Below are 19,708 nucleotides of genomic sequence, written 5' to 3'. Positions count from 1 at the left end.
AATCCAAACGTTTTTGCAAATATTAATGAAGGAGTGACAGCTTTCTCATTTTTGGTCGTTTACAGAATCAGTAACTGTTACTTCAGTCCAAAGTTTCTATAATTTAAACTCATTTTTAGACATGCTAGTGGCTTGGCTCCTAGGATGGCAAAGTCGGATAGGCAGTTGGTCCACCATTTTGGGCCATAAGTATCAGCTTGTTAGCATTGTTATTGTGACCCTACTGTTAGCATGCTGGTGTTACCACCATTTACCTAGCATTTCCCACTGAAGCTGACTGCCTCAAACTATCACAGCTGCTACCAGTGCACTTTATGGTGGTCTGGTACATTGCTTTTCGTCACACCTACTACTAACATAATAATTTATTCTCATGCATCAGTCATGTTGATCTGGACCATTAAACCTTATATAACAATGAAACACATAGTATTTTGCTGCCTTTCTGCTTGTGGCTCTCCAGTATCGCTGTTTTTATATTTCCCGTCCACTCCTATTCCTTCGTTTTTGGAAAGATGGGAGGACTGGGTAAATAGAGAAAGGTCAGCATGAGAGCCAGAGACCAATCTGTTGGGCATGTGGAGGTTCTGTCACTGCTGCCAACCTCCAGCTGGACAGTATTAGCCCCCCTCGTTACTCAGGAGTTGAGCTATCATCCCCCAGGGGCCGATGAGGAGCAGAGGAACGAGGGGGGAGTCACAGGTCTGACTGTGGCTCCTGTTCATCACCCAAAGTCTCCACCCACTAACACATCAGTGGTGTCCATTAGCTCCTAAAGTAAATAAACCATGTGTAGGACAGGGAGTGAAAGAGTGGGTGAATGGGGGTTCAGGGCATTAGGGCTAATCCCATAAAGTGTTAAAGTGTGTTTAAAAGTGACAAGAGAAAACGAGATGCAGACATTTAGAAAAAGAAGAAGACATATTTAATTAACCCCGCAAGGGAAAATTACATTTTAACACTCTATTGGTGTTACACATTACACACAGGCCCAAAATACACACGCATGCACAAACAGGGCCTTATACATGCACAAATAGAGAGATGTCAGAGCGAGGGGGGCTGCCAATTAAAGGCACTCTGAGCAGTTGGGGGTTCAGAGCCCTACTCAAGGGTACCCAGGAGGTGAACTGACACCTCTCCGGCTACCAGTCCACACTCTGTACTTGGTCCGTACGGGGACTTGAACCAGCCACCCTTTGGTTCCCAATCCAAGTTCCTATGGACTGAGCTACTGCCATTGTATGTCATTATTATTGATGCTTAAGAATGAAACGGGGAGAACAAACCTGAAAACCTTGTATCAAAAACGGAATTAAGTCACAAAATCAATACATACCTTAGACAGTCATTTTATTTGGTCATTAATGCTTGACCCTGAGTACTAGTTACCACCAAGATAAGATAAGATAAGATAAACGTTATTAATCCCACACTGGGGAAATTCCTGTGCTACAGCAGCTCAAAAGAAAAAAAATTACATACATCAGAAAAAGTATAAGAATAAGTATAAGAATTAGAAAAAATAGAATTAGTTATAATAATAGTAATAAAACAAACATATTTACACAATTAACACCCTTATATAAACAGACAGTATATAAACAGATATACAGATGAGTAAGGTGCGGATGAATAGAAATTACATATTGCATAGTTGGAGGTAACGCAGAGTAATACATAAATAAATATGCATAGTGCAGAATATTGTCCCGTGATGGCTCATATTGCAGAAACAGCTAACAGTGCTACATTATGATGTGTTATTATGTGCCATTATAATCAATGGGTCACTGTCCATTTATAACAAGTTTCTGTCCACTGCATACCTACAGGGATGGTGCCTATTCCTGACACAGCTAAACACATACACTAACTTTCCTTCTGTTGATTTTTATTTGGCTTAATACACCAGATTACTTAGATTCCTACACAGTGGATTTGTTTCAATGCATAAAGACAACCATTTAGATTTTCCAACTGAAGTAAGGCCACTCATAATCATTTCAAAAACCTTCCTTGTCGGTCAATGCTTACAGAAGTCTACCTTAAAAATATGCCAAGCATTCAAATAAACGTATGTACATAAAGAACTAACTCTGCCTGAATCTCCTTAATCCCTGCATGTGCAAGGCATTTGTCAATCGATTCTCACGTCCATCTCTAGTTTAGTAGGTCATGGTTTTTACATAAGCAATGAGTTAATTTCCACTAGTTGATGTTCGTCTTCCTGCTGTGCTTCATCAGCCCCTGAGCTGGAGCACGGAAAATTACTTGCACATAAAGCAAAATAAGAGACAAAAAAGCACTTTAATCTCAAGTGTTTTACCTAGAGGAAAAGAAGACCAGCAATCAGTAGAAATACAACGGCACTGAGTGTTTTTGTCAATAAGCACATTTCAGTGACACTATGATTTTGTAAGGCATATGTGTGTCTTAAGGTGCTGACACGCCAACCCGATTATCGGCCGTCGGACAGTCTGGCGAGGTCGGTGACCCGAGTCTGTTTGGTGTGTTCCATGCCGTCGTCAGTCGGAGGAGCCTTCAGCGTTCATTTTGGCCGATTTGACTTGTTTAATCGGCCAGTGGGCAGTCAGACTCAATGGCCAATTACTGTAAATGACGAGCGGGATGAGCGTGACAAACGCCTCTCAAAATCTGACGAAAATCTTTTAAACTGACCTTTGTCGATCTGAAATGAAGACGGATTCAGCAACTGCATGGCCTATTATTTCTCACTAAAATTGTTTTCAGAAACATGTTTTGGTGAACTATTTTCGTAAAATACGAGATCGTATTCCGAACGAGCTCTTTTTTGAAATTCGGGAGAAGCCAGACCCACGTGACGCGTTCGTCCAATCAGCTGCCGGTTTTCATTTTTTGGGCGACAATACAGATTAGCACCGCCTGCTGTTATGGAGATGTATTACGCAGAACGTGAGCTCAAGTCGGCGTCGCTTCGGTGTGTTCCGAGGCACTTTTTTGACCAACTTGGGGAGACTGATCAGTCCGATTGCCTTTTCTGCCGACGGTCGGTCATCGGGTTGATGTGTCAGAGCCTTTAGGCCAACACACCTATGCAGTAAATGCTAACTGTATAATTCACAACTACAGTCTGCACCCATTGATAACAACCCCTGAAAATAAAAATAAATAACGTAGAGGTTAATTAACTTCGAGAAGGTCAGAAATTAAATGAATGGAATGTGTTTTAAATTATCATAAGTAGATTTTAAGTGACTAAGTAGATTTTTAATCCAGGCTCATGTAGTGTCAACGCATCAGTTTTTTCAAGGTTCTCTTGATTTTAGGCACGTCATAATTTTGGTTTGGGCATAGGCTTTGTCTTGGTGCGCCTGTCCTTTATCCCATCTCTCTTTGATCTGCAGTAGCACTATCTCTCATCTTCTGAAAAACGACACAAGACAGAAGCTGTATGAAGTTGGGAGCTGGAAGAAATCATTCTGAAATTCAAACCTGATCGATGCACTTTTGCAAAGGAGCCTCCGAATCAGTGATAATCTTCCAGCCGAACCTGGTTTGTGTTTGTCATGACAGCCTAGATGAATGCATGGTTTGTCACGTAGCTCGCTAGAGGTCAGGGTTCAAAGGAGGTCATGGGTCACGGCAGGGAAGACTAAAGCATTAACTTCCTGCGTTACTCACTGGCTGATTCTGCACAGAGAAAGAATGGACATATGGTACACTGGAATTTGGTCTTCGCTCAACATGTCTAGGTGTCCATGACCAAAGTCAAAACAGGAAGGAAAATAGAAAAGGCAAGAGAGTTCTGCCCTTTCTATTGTAAAATATGTTATTGGACACCTCAGTGTGGATTTGCACATGCAGGACACACAGGCATATATTTAAAAGATAATAACATACTACTGACACAAACAGAAAAACAGGCATACATCCAGAAACATACATCTCTCCTTGGCATATCCGACATCCATCCACTCCCACCTTGTACCTAGTTCATACACTGTTAGCCTTCCACACTATTGCTGCAGGGCTCATCATCTCATTGCAACTTAAATCTTCCACCCATGATTCATTGCTGCTGAAAGGTAGCTGGCATACCTTTGACACCCATGCCAACATCTCCAGCCGTATGCCAAGTCTGTCTTAATCCAGACCAATTCAACATGATGTCAGACAATATCAACAAATATTACATTCTTAGGGACGGTCATTACATTTTTGTCCAAGAATGATTCTTTTAAACCTGACGTTGCTTTAATAAGGCAAAATCCGCAGGAGAGTCCATTAGGCTTCCCGCAGTAATCGGTGTTTCCGGTGTTACATGGTTGTCGGGCATACACCGATTATATTACTTGGCCACCTCCCCTACCGTTGTTTTGTTTTTATAGAAATAAAACCCATTTTTTTTATTTTAGCATATCAGCACCCACTAAACTATTAGAATTTTGAATTTGTTTATTTTGCACAATAAAATCAAGACAACAGTAACACAAGAAAATAAAGTAATATAAAATAAAGATTGTGCAGGTGAGTTTAAGAAAACCCATAGGGGCTTATAGAAGGAATCTCACACCACATCACAATCTCACAAATACTAAGCTTATTATCAGAGTCGGACGACGGGCACTATAATTACAAACTGAAATTGTCTGCTCCGTAAGCCCTTGACAAAGCAATCTTACCTTGAGGTCCATTTAGTAGTTGCTCTGAAACTTCAAATTTCCATTCTTTTCTGAGCAATTGCAAAATATTGTGTATTGACTTTCTAAGGCAAGAGAGGGAGCACTAATATGGAAAGCAAAGTCTTTGGTCTGTGTGGCGGGCAGAACTAAAACCATCTTTTACAAGGAAGAGTACTTTGGTGTTAGTTATGTGATTGTTAAAGTCTTACAGAATGAATAAGACATGAGCTTGTTTAAATTATTTTGATGTAGTTGATGAACCAACTTGTTCTATTTGGAAAACCAGGCCCAGTGGAGCACAACATTATTCCAAACTGTGATTATTATACCACACTTGGTTTGGAATAGGAATTCTGGACATTTCCAGCACAGCTCAAAATGTTGCTGTGTGCTCATTTCACAGCCATATGGTTGGCATCATTAACCACTCCCCAAGTATTGAGTTGGTTTCCCAAGCAGACCTCCACCTCTTGTAATTCTTAGAAAATGTGGTCACACACACACAGTAACTCTTTATGTGTTGAAATGTGATTGCTCCACTGTTAGAGCCTGTAGAAATAAATCAAACCCACTTGGTTCATTCACTCCAGGCCAGTAACAACTGTGCTTTACCATAAAATGTTGTTTTGGAATCTTCGCAGTAAAATTAATGGAAATAATCAACCAGTGTTTGCAGAAACCCCACAGCAGTTTGAAGTTGGAATAGAGGTTTCCACTGTTAGATGTTACACACTGACTTCTCTCCTTCATACCACGTTGTCTTTTTTTCAAAACTTCCAACAATTACCCCGTGGTTCTGCTCTTCTTCTTCCTCTCTCACCTAAAAGCAAACCATCACTAATCTGCTTTACCCATGCATGACTAATAAGAAAAATATGAGCAATAATCTGAAGCTGTGTGTATGTGTGTGTGTGTGTGTGTGTGTGTGTGTTCTTTTTCCGCACTTCTTTATCTTGATCAGACATAAGACAGACCTGTGGATTTCCTGGAGATCCAGAGCTTCCTTTGTGAACAATGTCTTCAAGATACAAGTGGCTTTGTTCTGTAAAATACTATTTTGCCAAAATATAAAAGAATAAACAGAGCAATTTTAAAGTGGCTATTTGTATGTTTAAGTTTGTGTTGATTCCAGCGGCCCCTTCGGACAAAAGCGGTAGTGTTTTAACCACACCTGCTGTCGTAAAGGTCTTTTCTTCATGGTGCTGTATTACCCACTGTAGATTACTGAGTTAGTGTTACCAGGAGGTCATATAGATGCAATGAATATTTTGCTTAGACAGAAAATCATTCATTAACAATAAGATAATACGTTACAGATGCATCGTAAGTGTTGCATACGGTAATGTAGCCTACTTTGGATGTATCGTGAGCTAAACCAGGTATCACTGTCACTGTGTCACGAGCCAAAGCATTAAGAGATTGTTGTACCAACCAACGTAATAACTTAGATTAATATAGCGCATTTCATGAAACCCAATAACGCTTCACACAAGTACAGGAAAGAGTACTAGTTGCCAAGGTAACAGGTAATCGGGATCCAAATTAACAATAAACCTTCAGGAGAAACCTCTAGCAAGAGATTGGAACAGTGTTGAGGACTTCACACACGCAGGGCTTTATTTGCAGTTGAGTTTCTGGCACTTTGATGATGTAGTAAAAAGCTAACTCGCCAGTGTGCACTTGTGCATTCATACTTGACATAACTTGCAGAAGTGTACAATATCACAGATAGCATCTGTACTTATGTTCAGCATGTGTAATTGAATTAACATGAAAGCTGATACTTTCAATAGGTTCTTTGGTTTTTAATATGGGAATATGGGTGGTATGGAGATTCTTTACGATCAATCTTGTTTTGAAGAGGAGGAATGGCCTCCTTAAACCTATTAATATTTTGTGTGTGTGTGTGTGTGTGTGTGTGTGTGTGTGTGTGTGTGTGTGTGTGTGTGTGTGTGTGTGTGTGTGTCCAAGTGTACAGATACACAGAATCACTTAAAAGCCCATTATCCCTGCTACCCTCCTTCAATGGTTCATGTTTCTTGCTCTAGTTGTTTGTTTGTTGTGTACTTGTGCCATAATCTAAATAGATTTTTATTGTAGTGGTCAACAAGTTAAAGTTCCATGATAAATGGATGATCCACCATAAAGCGTTTTTTATTTATTTATTTATTTTTTTTTTAACCCCACCACCTGGATGAAAAATACATGGTAGTACAACACCGATCCATTGTTTGTGAAAGTGTGTGTGTGTGTGTGTGTGTGTGTGTGTGTGTGTGTGTGTGTGTGTGTGTGTGTGTGTGTGTGTGTGTGTGTGTGTGTGTGTGTGTGTGTGTGTGTGTTAGCCTCTTGCCTCTATTGTGATCGTGGTCAGTCCATCAAAGCCCGGAGAGGGTGTCGGTGAGGCATTTGGTCTGCTGTCTGCTCACACTTCCTTTGTTTGTCTGTGTTTGTGTGTGTGCGCTGGTCCAAGCCTCTGTCTCCCTGCACTTCCTCCTTGCCATTGTGTGTATGGAAGCATTTGCTCTCTCTCTTTCTCTCTCTCTCTCTAATCAGTGTCTTATTGGGCTGATCCCCAAGACCATGGATGAGCTATTTCTGGAAATTCCTGTTATGAAAAGATTATTCTCCTCCCTATTCTGTCTCACTCACCCTCTCTCTCTCTCTCTCACACACACACACACCCCCACACACACACACACACAACCCACACACACACATACACACGTCAAACTCATCTCAAACTGCATCAGTGAAAGGCAGAAGAAACACGCTTGTCATTGGAGGCATTTAGCTTCATGTTTCAAGACAGTGGCAGTACCTTGCTTTAAAATAAAACACAATGTGGCCGGGTTGGCTCTGTGGTAGAGCAGGCGCACATATACTGAGAGGTTTATGCCTCAATGCATAGGTCTAGGGTTTGAATCTGACCTGTGACAATTTCCTGCATGTCTTCCACCTTTCTCACCTAGCTGTCCTATTGGAAAAACAAAACAAAATAATCTTTAAAAAATAAAACACAATCACACACGCACACACACACACACAGAGTAATGGCGTTTTTCTATTACATGGTACCTACTCGACTCGCCTCTACTCTACTTGCCTTTTTTGGTTTTCCATTATGAAAAAAGTCCCTGGTACCTTTTTTAGTACCACCTCCGTCCAGGTTCCAAGCGAGCTGAGACGATACCAAAAGGTGACGTGAAAACCTGCAGACTACTGATTGGTCGGAGAGAATCGTCACTAATCACTGCGTCATCATTGCTAGCGACAGACGGGGGTGTCTTGAATAAAACCGCCGTTTTTAAATAGTTTAGCCAGCGGTGTTTTTTTTGCAGCCTCCAGCTTCTTTTGAAACAAAATTTGTCTCCTGGCTGTGGCAACAACAACACACCTTCGACATTCTGTGTGTGTGTCGCGTTAGGTCACGGCAGTTTCCTGCGTTGGCGCTATGACGACCAGCCGCGCTCGCGGTACTAAATCTGCAATGGAAAATGGAGGACGGGGCACCGCGGTCGAGCGAGCCGAGTCGAGTAGAGCTGCTACTAGCAGTGGGTAAGCGCCATTTATGACAAAGTAGCATTGTAATAAAAACATAAATGCCCCTTTCCTCCCTGTTTTTGATTACTTTACCGGCTACCTATCTGTAATGGAAAGCATCTTTATGGCCCCGTTATCTAAAAAATCTCAACTACAAAAAGAAAATCAGATTATAGCCATTCAGACAGTTACACACACATACACACACACACACACACACACCTAACATGTTCATCTCTATTTCAGGATGGCTGCCGCGACCTTTGCTATGATCTCTTTTGTGGGTCTTTGTTGACAGGGCCTTGGGTGTTTATGTGCATGTTGGACTGACACATCTGTCCGCTGACCCTCACCTGGCCCCGCTCCCTGGGGTTACGACTGGTAGAGGAGGGGAGCGTAAACCCCGAGGCGAGCTAAGGGGAGGACTTTCGTCTTTCTCTCACTTTTCTGTTGTTTTTTTTTCTGTCTTTTTGTGGTGTTTTAATATTACAATTGTCTCTTTATTTCTGTCTATCTATGTGACAGTAAAGTTTTTTTTTAAGTTCCTCTTTTTTCCTCCCTCTGTGTCTCAGGGTCAGAGGTGACACTGTAAAGTTTGCAACCTACAACAGTAGCTTCACCCAACAACCCAGCAGCAACAAGTTGGTGGGGCATACAAGGCCAATTTTATTCAAATCAAATGCCTGTGGTTTATTTTGTTTTCACACCTGTTTTTTTTTTGTTTCAAAATAGAAGTGATAATTCAGAACAGCTAGAGACATGAGTAAAATGTACTATGAATCACAAGATAATCCACTGAAACTTCCCTTACCATGCCTTAAAGGTAAAAGTGTTTGTTTTTATTCCCTTTACAGGGAACAGTTACCTGTAATGCAGGCTTAATCCCTTGTGTCTGCCTGCTGTAACACTGATGCATCTCCTCGTTTCCTCTCTTTTGTCCAAAGCCCTCATTACACCAGCGTGTATTTGATCTGTATCTGAATCATAAGCCAAACAAGCGCCTGACTCTGATGAGCTTTGATGAATGAAAATTGTAGACACTGTAAAGAGACACTCATTTGGCCCAGAGCAACTGGCAGCAGCAGTCTGCTTGTCTGATCTCTCGCACTTTACCACACACATTCATCAACAATCGCTGGCATTATTGTGTATTTATCACCACAAAACAACTTGAGAGCGCAAACCCCCTCAACTCTGTGCGTGGTCGTTGACCCATCTCAGTCACTTGCTAGCTCGAAGTTTGTTGTTGATTCCCGAAGCGAACAGAGTTTAAGAACGGCAACACACAGAGAGCGGAAGGTCACGCACCGGATGTCAGGCAATTATCCTGGAAATGTACTTCCATTGATCCAGACTAGGGTTTTGCGTGCAGCCTCTGGGTGGTCGGGTATTGTGGATCAGGGATTTGGCCTTGTTTGGTTATCTGTCTTCATCTCTCCTTCCTCTCTTTGCTTTTTTGTCTCTCTCTATCCTTCCCCAATCCCTCTCTCTCTTTTTCACGCACACACACACACACACACACACTAATAGACCATAATTATCTTTCTCCCTCCCTTAAGGTTACAGATTTATGGGATAAAACACATCAGTTTATGAGCTCATAAAATCACGTTTTCCGTTGACATATTATTGATATATAATGCTTTAGCTGGATATACTTAGGCAGCGAACCTCAATACATTTTGAGTACTGGCTAAAATGTGTCCGTACCATCAAGTATGCAATTCTTGACAGTATCAACCATCAAGTACTCAAAGTTGATGCTTTGTCAGACTCATAGTATTGTTTACTTACTCTTTTGTGGAATATTTCCTGATCTTAATCAGAAAATCAGAAAACTTCATCAGCTATGTTTTTTAGACTGCAATATGTTTTTAAAAAGCTGCTTGTTTTAACCTTTAACCTTTGCTTACATTGGCTTTACTTCTAATAATAATAATTGCAAAATAAAAAAAGAATTCACATCAAATATGAAAGCAATAAAATATAGAAATGGCCATATTGTAATTGCACTGAAAAAGTAAATATTTCTTGTTTTTTTTAATATTATATGTATATATATATATATATATATATATATATATATATATATATATATATATATATATATATATATATATATATATGACCGTTTTTGTCAAACACCAAAGAGGTAGATCTCTCTGTTGAACAAACTCCAATAACAGAAATACAAGTAGACTTATTATGGAGGTGTGGTGCTGCATAAAAAGTACTCTCAACACCAATTACAGATATAAAGCAAATTACACTCCGTTATATTTCACAGGTTTTACAGCTGGGGCCTCTGGGCAAACTTTTGAAATGATTCCCACCAGGGGGGGGGGACATTTTTATGAATGCCTATAGACTCGTGATTTTGCTCACTTTAATAGCTGGCAGGATCTCTTTTGGGTGAATCACTTGTGACTCCTCAGTCAGCTGGGACCGGTGTGGCAGCCAACAACAGACTGCCCAGTTAGCCAGGATTGTCTGCATCATCCTTTCCCCCCTCGCAGTCCAAGCTTTGGGTTACATGTATTTCCCTGCCACGTGTTGACTCATCTGGCTTTCCCTTTTTGTACCACCTCAGTGCCTGTGTGTTACCATGGCAATAACACAGACCTGGCTCGTGCCAAACGCTGACATCGTTATGGAGTTATTGGAAAACTGGATGAAAAGTTCCTGAAAAAATATTAGTGAGGTTTCAACAATTTCCTATTCAAATGAGGCATGCATTGTAAATCATACAGTTACATAAAACCACTATCTTTGTTCTGGCAGGGGAAAAAAGAAACGTAGAGGTAAAAATAAAATGTTTAGAGTACTCCTGTATATCTCAGTTCAAATGTAAACTTATATTGTTATAGTAATTACTAATTATAGCAATTGTATTGACTTTCTTTGTAGGTGCTTACAAAGTATGGTGCAGTCAAAGTGATTACATCATCACGACAAACTAAAATCTGATTGAATGTGTTATCGTAGAGTCAACCTGTGCGTGGCGTACGTGCGTCAGGCGCGCCATGGACAGGCGCCGGGCCAGAGTCATTACCATACCTGCAACAGTTCTCCTTTCATTGCGCCACTTGCGCTTTTCTGACTTAATCTCGTGTCACAAAAGAGCGTCTCCCAGTTGTCTCCAGTATTTTCTAATGATATGCAAACTGAGCACCATCCTCCGTGTCAATTGTTGCCTATTAGGGGAGGTGGTCGAGGCTCAGACGAGGCAGGAGCTAAAATGAATAGAAGGGAGTCCTGGGGAGCACAGTTAATCACTTTCGATTTCATATGGGGTAACGTTTGTTCGGCATATTTGTTAAGAACAAGTCAAATCAGTTAGTTAAATTAGTAACACATGCAAAATAAGAAGACTATCAACAGATAGATGAAGCGCAGACCAGAAACCAAAAAAAAGACGATTTTGGTGGCATGGTTAGTGCGCTTTGACACAATGTTATGACATGATATATCGTAATCGTTATAAACTATCTTCCCCACACATAGTGATGTGCTGAGGTTGGTCTGAGTGGATCCGTGTGTGTCTCCAGCTCCTTATCAGGTGGGGAGCAGCGAAGCGGGTGGGGGTGGAGCCACGGCAGAGTTGCCCATTCCTAAAGCTTGAATCACACTACTCCATTCACATTCCTGCTGGGGACCGCTTCATTCAGGGACTCGCAGCGTTGGAAGGATTTGGAGAATTGTGGAGTTCTGTGTATCGCAGCCAAATCAAATTATAGCCATGGATTTACTGTCTCGCGCAACGGTCAGAGGACATATGCAACCGACTGTATAGTTAGAATTCTGTGTACGCTGGATCTATCATGCGGGCTTCGTCCTAACAGTGGAGTAGATCTGACGGTGGACAGCCGTAGCCTGCCGGTGCCCAGCCGGGACTTTGGTTTTAAATGCTGAGGCTGTTTGCGACCAAGACATAAAAAATAAAAAAATGATATTAACACGTAAGTCAATTCCATAATTTACTTTAAATGAATTATTTTTGATGGTTTTCTATTTAAAGTGAACATGTTTGTTTGAATTCTACTAAGTAAAGCACTCTTTGAGTCGTCTTTACGGCGCGGCGCTGCGGGCTGTCGGATAACAAATCTCCCCGCTTTGCGCAAAACTCCGCGTCTCCAGTGTCCTCACTCCTCCTGTTCACAACTAACCCCCCCCCCAGGTTTCTTTTACCTCTAACTAAGTTACACACGACCCTGCGAGGTTCCTATCTTTAAGAAAAATATTTCAACACATTTCCCCTCTTATGCACACAGCCCAGGGGAGCTTTGTTTGGATTGAATTAAACTTTGATTCGTGTGGGGGAAACAGGGTCTTGTTTTGTGTCTTTTAAGATTATGAAAAGGTATCGTACCAGTTAGCGATGTCAATGCCTCCAGTTTATTCAACTGTGCCTTTTGCCTGACTGCCGACCTTTTACTATCGTAAGGGGGATTCGAGGTGGATGTCGTGACCGTATACAGCATCCCGTTCGCGGTCTTGTGCTGGCAGACTTGAGATGATTTGTGGGCTTTGGACCTTTGTCTCAACTGTTTTAACTGTTTGTTCCAACACATGGCTCCTTATCAGCTAACCACAGGTCTGGAACAGATATGAGCACAGTGAGGTTCAGTTGAGCCATATAACCATTAAGGACGTGTTCAAAGACCCTCACAGACATCCAGCCTTCATGATGAGAGGTGAATGAACATTACACACTAGTAGGCTAACTAATAAGGTAGAGGCTGTATGACACTGCCACCAAGCATACACACACTTAAAGAGATCTTTGCAACAGAAGGAATAGTCTAGTTACAGAAATGGAAGCATATTTGTGTGTACTCTTTCTCTTACTTCATGTCTCTTTGTTTCTTTCAGTCAGGGATGGGATTAGATGGTATAGCAGCTTAGATGGTGGTTGTGTTGGGAGAAGACAAGCAAATAAAGGAAACACACCGCCCACTTTGTGAAACTGGAAGTGAGCTGGGGCCTTATCTGAAAGATTTACATCCATATGGCACACTGTTTCTTTGTGTCCTGTGAGGAGACACATATGCTCATTTTTGCTGTTATCTTCCCTCTGCTGAAGGGAACCAGGCTGTCCTGGGATCTGTTTATGAATTGATAGCTATCAAGGGGGAGGGGGAATCAGGGGGGGGCAGCAGGTAGGCTGTCATCTGTGGAAAGCTTATCACAGGCTTTGGATATGCCTGGTCACCTGATCAGGACTAGGGCCCTCCGTGTGAGCATAAATCTGTCATCAGGGGGCACAGGGGCCTGTGGACTTAGCTCTGCGATGATCCATCTGGGCCAGCTGTGTGTTTGCATGTGTATGTGTCTGTGCATCCGAGGCCTGTCCCTGCAACTGGAAAGGACCATTGAGTAAACCTCATTAATCTTTTGTGCGTGAGTGAGTGTATCAACTCAACGGGGCATAGCTTGAGGCCGGCCAGATGGTGATATTCCTGGCATCATCTCACTTAGCTAACAGCCAGACCTTCTCAGCGAACACCAGCTGTCTCAACCGTGGAATCACTAAACATGATACCCCATCGGGAAGAAAATCTGTTATCGCCCATCTTTGCATTCCAGTAGAGTACTGAAAGGAATTTCACATTGGTCAAGTTTAAAAAAAAAAAAGCTGTTGTCTCTCCAGTTGTCCTGATGCTATTATACAGATTCAAGCTGTTAAGGACATTGCGGCTGTTCATAAAGTGTCAGATCACAAATCAATCAGAAACCCTTTCTTTAAATTCATGGACACATCAGGAGTAAAGGACAAACACTGGCAGCATCCAGGCTCCTGGCTTTGCTTGTTGTAGATTACTGCCGAGCCAGAGAGTCTGGCTTGGTTTATCACATCACCTGTCTAGACCCACTTTGCAGCTCCTTCAGAAATTAACCACTCAGACCTGGAGTTGATAAGAATCCTCTGCCTGCCTTTTGGGTTGGTTTACAGTCGGCTCTTTGAGACCCAAAGATGATCGGGTAATTCCAGATAAGCCACCTCAATTCACAACAGTTGTTAGTCAAGCATTCATCTTAATCTGCTAACTTCAAAGCCCCAGCCCCAGTAGTGATAACTGTATTCAGCCTCTTGACCTCCAGTTTGCCATGTATGTAGCAGGGCCTTTGAGGTGGGGAGCAGCATCCTTTGTTTGCTAGCTGCTGACAAACTCCCACTGGAGCTGAGTATTCAGACTCAGCCAAGCCAGATCCCGCTGCCTCCTGCAATGGAGGGAAACTTTGACCAGCAATTGTGAGAATTTCCTGCCACAGGAAAGGAGAGAAGAGAAGGGGCGAGCAGAATTGAAATAAGCAGAGAGAGCAGAGGAGACGAGGGTGAGAGCAGGAAAAAGACTATGATGGGTAATTTTAGAAATCGATACCACTGGGCAGGGAGTGAAGCTTAACCCTGCCTGGCAGCCCACCAGTTTGACTTTGGCCAAATTCCAGGAGAAAAGCCACTTGTGATCCATATGTAATCTCTATTAGCATCGGCTTGACTCTTATTAGACATGTTATCTGCTGATAAGCGCTCTCATCTTTCTTTCCCACTGAGAAGGAGCGTGTCTCACTGTTGTTTTTGCTTGTTCACATCAGCCAGCACTAGTGTGCGGCTATCTCCATTCCAACTATTTCCATTCCAGCTGAGAGGATTTGTATGCATTTCTGTCTCATGCATTCTGTATCACCACTTTAAATGTGTCTAAATTATCAGAGATCATAAAATGTATTCCATTTAACTTGTCCTTATGAGGCTAGTTCATTTTTTAGCCCCATATCCGTCTGTCTCTAGGTCCCACCTGACATACATGTTTCAGACAACCTTTTGTGTGGCCTTCCTGAGCAGGACCACAAGTTCTGGTCTGTGTTCAGATTCATGTATATCAACCTATCCAGTTTGTTTGTCTGTCTCCAAGATGACCAGGCCACAACCACAGATGGTGATAAGTGGAAAGATTAGCTTTCCACATTTCACAGTCTTACATTTCTCACCTGATAGTTACTGGTTTTATTGTTTTTAATTGCTTCTAATATGCTTGTTTTATGTGTTGGTTTTATTGCTTATCTGTTTTTAATGTGGTATATGTGCTGGTTTATACTGTAAAGTGTCTTCCTGTAGCTTGTGGCCAAGTCACTGGGGTCAAAATTACAAAAGGCTTAAAGTTCTTGTGGACTGCTATGTAATTTAGAACAACTACATTTATCAGCACTTGCATTCATTCCTAACAGTTGTTACTACATGAAAAAAAAAAACTAAATTTTAAACATGCAAAGGAATGTGTCCTCAAGAAATTACACTTCACATAAGGACGTGTGGTCAACTGTAACATAATTCATTTGAGATGTAGTATTTTCGGTACTGTAACTGTTAACTTTGAAATTTTGTTCATGACCCGTCTCCTCCTCTCACATTTGTAATCTGTTGTACTTTAACAAACTTGGCACATGTAGACCAAATATTGCCATCATTATCAAGGTAGTGTACTTCAGTTTTCTATTTGAGGATACCTCGGTGATCACCATTTCTCTCTGTCATATTTGAATGTTAAGTGCTTGCTGTAAAACATGCATTTGTTCAGTGTTGCTCTGTAGCTTTTTTTGAGCCATGAGGACGTTTGGTAAGCACACACAATCACCGGAGCCAGTGTTTGTCTTGGCTGACTCCCCGCCTATTATCTGGCTAGGAACAAACGAAGGCAGGGCCTTACAGCAGGGTGGTCGGCGGTCACTGCAGCGCCACTCGGCTCTCTTCCTGTGAGGGAAGCAGGAAGAGGAAGTGAGGTAGTTCCCTGGCTAGGGCAAAGGAATTGGGGTGGACAGTGAGGAATGACAAAAAATAAAATACACCGATGAATCTGAAGTTATCGAAGCAAATGTAAAAGTGGGATGTTGTAGGGTGACATTTTTATGAGCCTTTGATATTCTTGTAAACATCTTTTATGGCTTTTTCTTTTAATTCCAGATACATAAGACTCTGTGTGTGTGCAGCTCTATTGTTAGGTTGTTTGTGCCAGATGCCCCAAGCCCCTGTCCACTTCCTGCAGCCAAACAAAAGATAGAAAAATATTCTTGCTTCACTCTGTGAATGAATGGAGACAATGCGGTGCAGTGGTAAATATTCAGTTTTGTCCATCTGCGTAGTGAATACGGTTGTCATTATTTTGTTTCCAAGGCACCCCGAGTCCACATTATGTCACTGTAAAGTAGATTTGACACACATTCTAGCCCAATGGGGTGTGTCTCTGGATAGCTTCCCTCCGAATGCCTTATTGGATCCCATAGCCCTCTTTTCGGAGTTTGGGGGTGGAAAGCTAACCACGTGTTTGTATGTCCAATTTGCATTTCAATAGCCTTACTGTCTTTTGAGTGGTTTGTCTTTAAGCATGAGGTCGGCCTTTGCAAACACACACAGACTTGCATGTGCACACAGTCACACACACAGATACGCAGGCAAACACAAGAATCTTTGGCTCTATGCAGTGCTTGCTTTCAAGAATGTTGGTATAATTACCCCTTGGTTTCTACGTTCTTCTGGGTTCACCACGCTCTAAAAATACGAGGCCCAACACACCCACCAAACACAGCTTCTGAGACACTTCACATCCACCAGGAAAAATAGAGCTCATTTGTCAAATAAATCAACATTAAAACATAGTTGTTAATGTGTTATTTGACACTTAGGTGCATGCTGGTCTCAGTGGTTGCTTCACGAGTGTTGGCCCCTGCAATGGCAGAGGGGAGGCCCTGTCTTGGTCGTGTCACACCCGGTCACACCTTGTTGTTAGTGGGTTTGTCTGCCGTCTAGGCTTGTTGTTGGTATGTAAATGCTTGTATATAGTTGAGCCGAGAACCTTTGCAGCAGTAGACTTCTTCTGACCTGTCTGTCTTACAGTACTTTATGTTTACCTGTCTTTTGTCCACATCAGGTCAATTCCCACTTTTTAATGCCTCACTTGTTTTGACATTATTTATTACACATTTATCTTTGTATTATCTCTGTAGTTCTCCACCAAAATACTGAAACTTCTTTAGTCTCTCTTCAGGCACAGTCTGTTTTCCTTTTATGCTCCTGCGTTTGAGCTTGAGCTAAAACAAAATCTAACAATTTCTTGGTGTAATTTAGCCTCAAAATGAGGTGGAACTGCTGGTCTTTCGAAGATAAAATAAACTACACTGCTTTTTTTTTTTACCGGTGGTTGCTATTAGCTCAGCCACACTCAGCCAAACATAGCGCCCCTACTTAAAGTGTAAAGTACATCACTATTATGTCTAAATGCAAGGATTGTAGAATTTGAAATGGAGACTTTTAACTATCCTGCCATAAATTCAGACTTCACACACAGTATATTAGCAAGTATTTAGCTTTTTGCAGTAATTCTATGTGTCTTTTCCTGCCTTTGTTCCACTGGTTTTGTTTACAAGTTTTTCTCAAGGTTGTGCCACGTTTGTACTTGCTGTCATTCCACTAAAGAGGACATTGTAAATTCAGATCCCAGAAGCCTGGAGATATATTTCTGTCTGTCTTCCTTCTACAAACTGCTGGCTGTAGGGGGAAATGAGGCAATTGAGGAGGCTGGGGTGTGGGTAGCCATTTGGCATACATCAACTAAAGGGCTTTCACAGATAATTGGGAGACATCGCCATGGCTCCTCTAACACAGTTGACCTCAACATTCAGTTGGTACTTAGCACAACAAGCCCAAATGTCACACCTTGTGTTTTATGAAGAGTTTGTCTGGCACTGTTGGAGAAGCGTTGTGAACATTTTCGACTTTAGTAATGGCATCGACGGACACTTGAGAAAAATGCATCTGACGTGTATGTTAAACCTTTCCTATATACATCTTAATCAACAAAGGTTCTTGAAATGTTCCATATTAGCATCATGAGAGAACAGAAGCTGGAGGGCAGCACTGCATTCGCAAGACGTTGTTTTGTAAAAACATTAAAATATCTTAATACATGTATACAGTCGTGTCATATGGGGAAAGGCTCCTGACAGACGTTTTCTGTTGTAGATCTTGTTGTGAACAACAAATACCACCACCTTTCCTGGATAAGGAGCTTAAGTGGCACACACTTGGCGTGTCAGGGTGTTAACACAATTTGCACGAACGATGCTGTGAGCTCTAGCTTTAGAGGCATGTGAGAGGAGAGTGACCATGTGTGAGATAGCTAATAAGGTCAAGGGGTTTACATTTGATGAGCTGCTAGCATGCTGGACTGCTCAGTTTCAGAGTTTTGACTTACTTAATTTTAACAGGATAACCTTTTTCCGAATGATGTTTCAATTGACGCTTAAGTGATGATAAAAACTCTTTGTGTCAGAGGATTTCATTATAAACATTGATTATGTTTTCGGTTCAGGTGAGTTGAAGTGTCTCCCACAACACCTAACATGATTCTAACACGCTTTTGTTTTCTTCCACCTTTTCTCCTCTGCAGAGATCGAAGCCAAAGAGGCCTGTACCTGGCTCCGAGCAGCAGGGTTCCCACAGTACGCCCAGCTTTATGAAGGTAAGTACCCCTGTGAGACATCCTCCAACCCACTCTCCCACCCCATGTGGCAATAATGAAGATAGAAAGTTGATGCTGGTATTAGAAAGCCGGGTTACGCTGGGAATGAAGTCATGTTGTTACTTCAGTGATCTGTAAGTATTTTTGAAAGGCTGTTATCTTACCACACTGCAGGCGTCAAAAAGCGTAACTAAAGTTAGTTAGGCAGATCCACTAATGTTAGGTAATTAATAAAACAATTTCTTGAATTTTTATTAAATAAAGTTTTCATGAATGTAGAACCTTGTTCATTTTTCTTATACATGCAAGTGGTAGTAATTTAACTCATACAGAAGACCACTATGTCCTTTGTCAAGCACACAAAACACCAACATGCACACTTGCGCCTGTGCATGAATACATACCACACACAGCATAACATTCCTGAGGAGTAAAGGGAGTGTTTTCCTTAGTACCAGTGCTTTGCTGTGCTTATGGAGGAAAAGCCACATAAACCATAGAAACCATGGCACACTATATTTTAAACATAAGCTATAATGTAACATCCCTAGTAACTTTTTGAGGACCAAAGGTCTTTCTTACCTCTCAAGTTACTCATACAATGAGACGTGGTTGAGAAAAATGCTTTGCCTGACCCTTGAGTTTTAAATACACACTCACCGAAATACTACCAACAACATTATGGTATGCCATGGGCATACCAGTTGCCCTTATGTAACTACAGGACGATGACAGCAGGAGCTACCATTGTCAACGGGCCATTGCTTGTTGCCACTTAACCGTGAAAGGTTTCCTATTTGAAAGGAAGGCTCATTGTGTTTCTGCACAGGTGATGAGACTGTTTTTATACATACACAAACAGCAAGACAAAAGTGCAAACCATAATCAATCACTATGCAGATATTACATTCTCACTGGTTTGTTGCTTGCAGCCTTCTCCACAGAAGTAGGAGTTTGTGCCGATGCATGACACATTTTCCCTTC

General features: G+C 41.7%; 1 protein-coding gene across 7 annotated transcripts in view; it reads left to right on the top strand.

Moving 5' to 3' along the window:
* Positions 1–19,708, top strand: part of dlc1 (DLC1 Rho GTPase activating protein) — a 93,220-nt gene that overhangs the window by 55,922 nt on the left and 17,590 nt on the right. For 5 of the 7 annotated variants that reach the window (XM_039795603.1, XM_039795610.1, XM_039795593.1 and 2 more), the window contains one exon: positions 18,653–18,724. In XM_039795603.1, coding sequence (XP_039651537.1) covers positions 18,653–18,724 — 72 coding nt within the window. Of the gene's footprint in view, positions 1–11,832; positions 12,167–18,652; positions 18,725–19,708 lie in introns of those variants that run through there. The other 2 variants (XM_039795641.1, XM_039795633.1) reach the window with 1 other exon arrangement.

The sequence above is a fragment of the Perca fluviatilis genome, chromosome 1 (genome assembly GCF_010015445.1).
Source record: "Perca fluviatilis chromosome 1, GENO_Pfluv_1.0, whole genome shotgun sequence".
NCBI classification, from domain to species: Eukaryota; Metazoa; Chordata; class Actinopteri; order Perciformes; family Percidae; genus Perca; species Perca fluviatilis.
The sequence above is the reverse complement of the archived record's forward strand: the minus strand, read 5'-3'. Positions and strand labels throughout refer to the sequence as shown.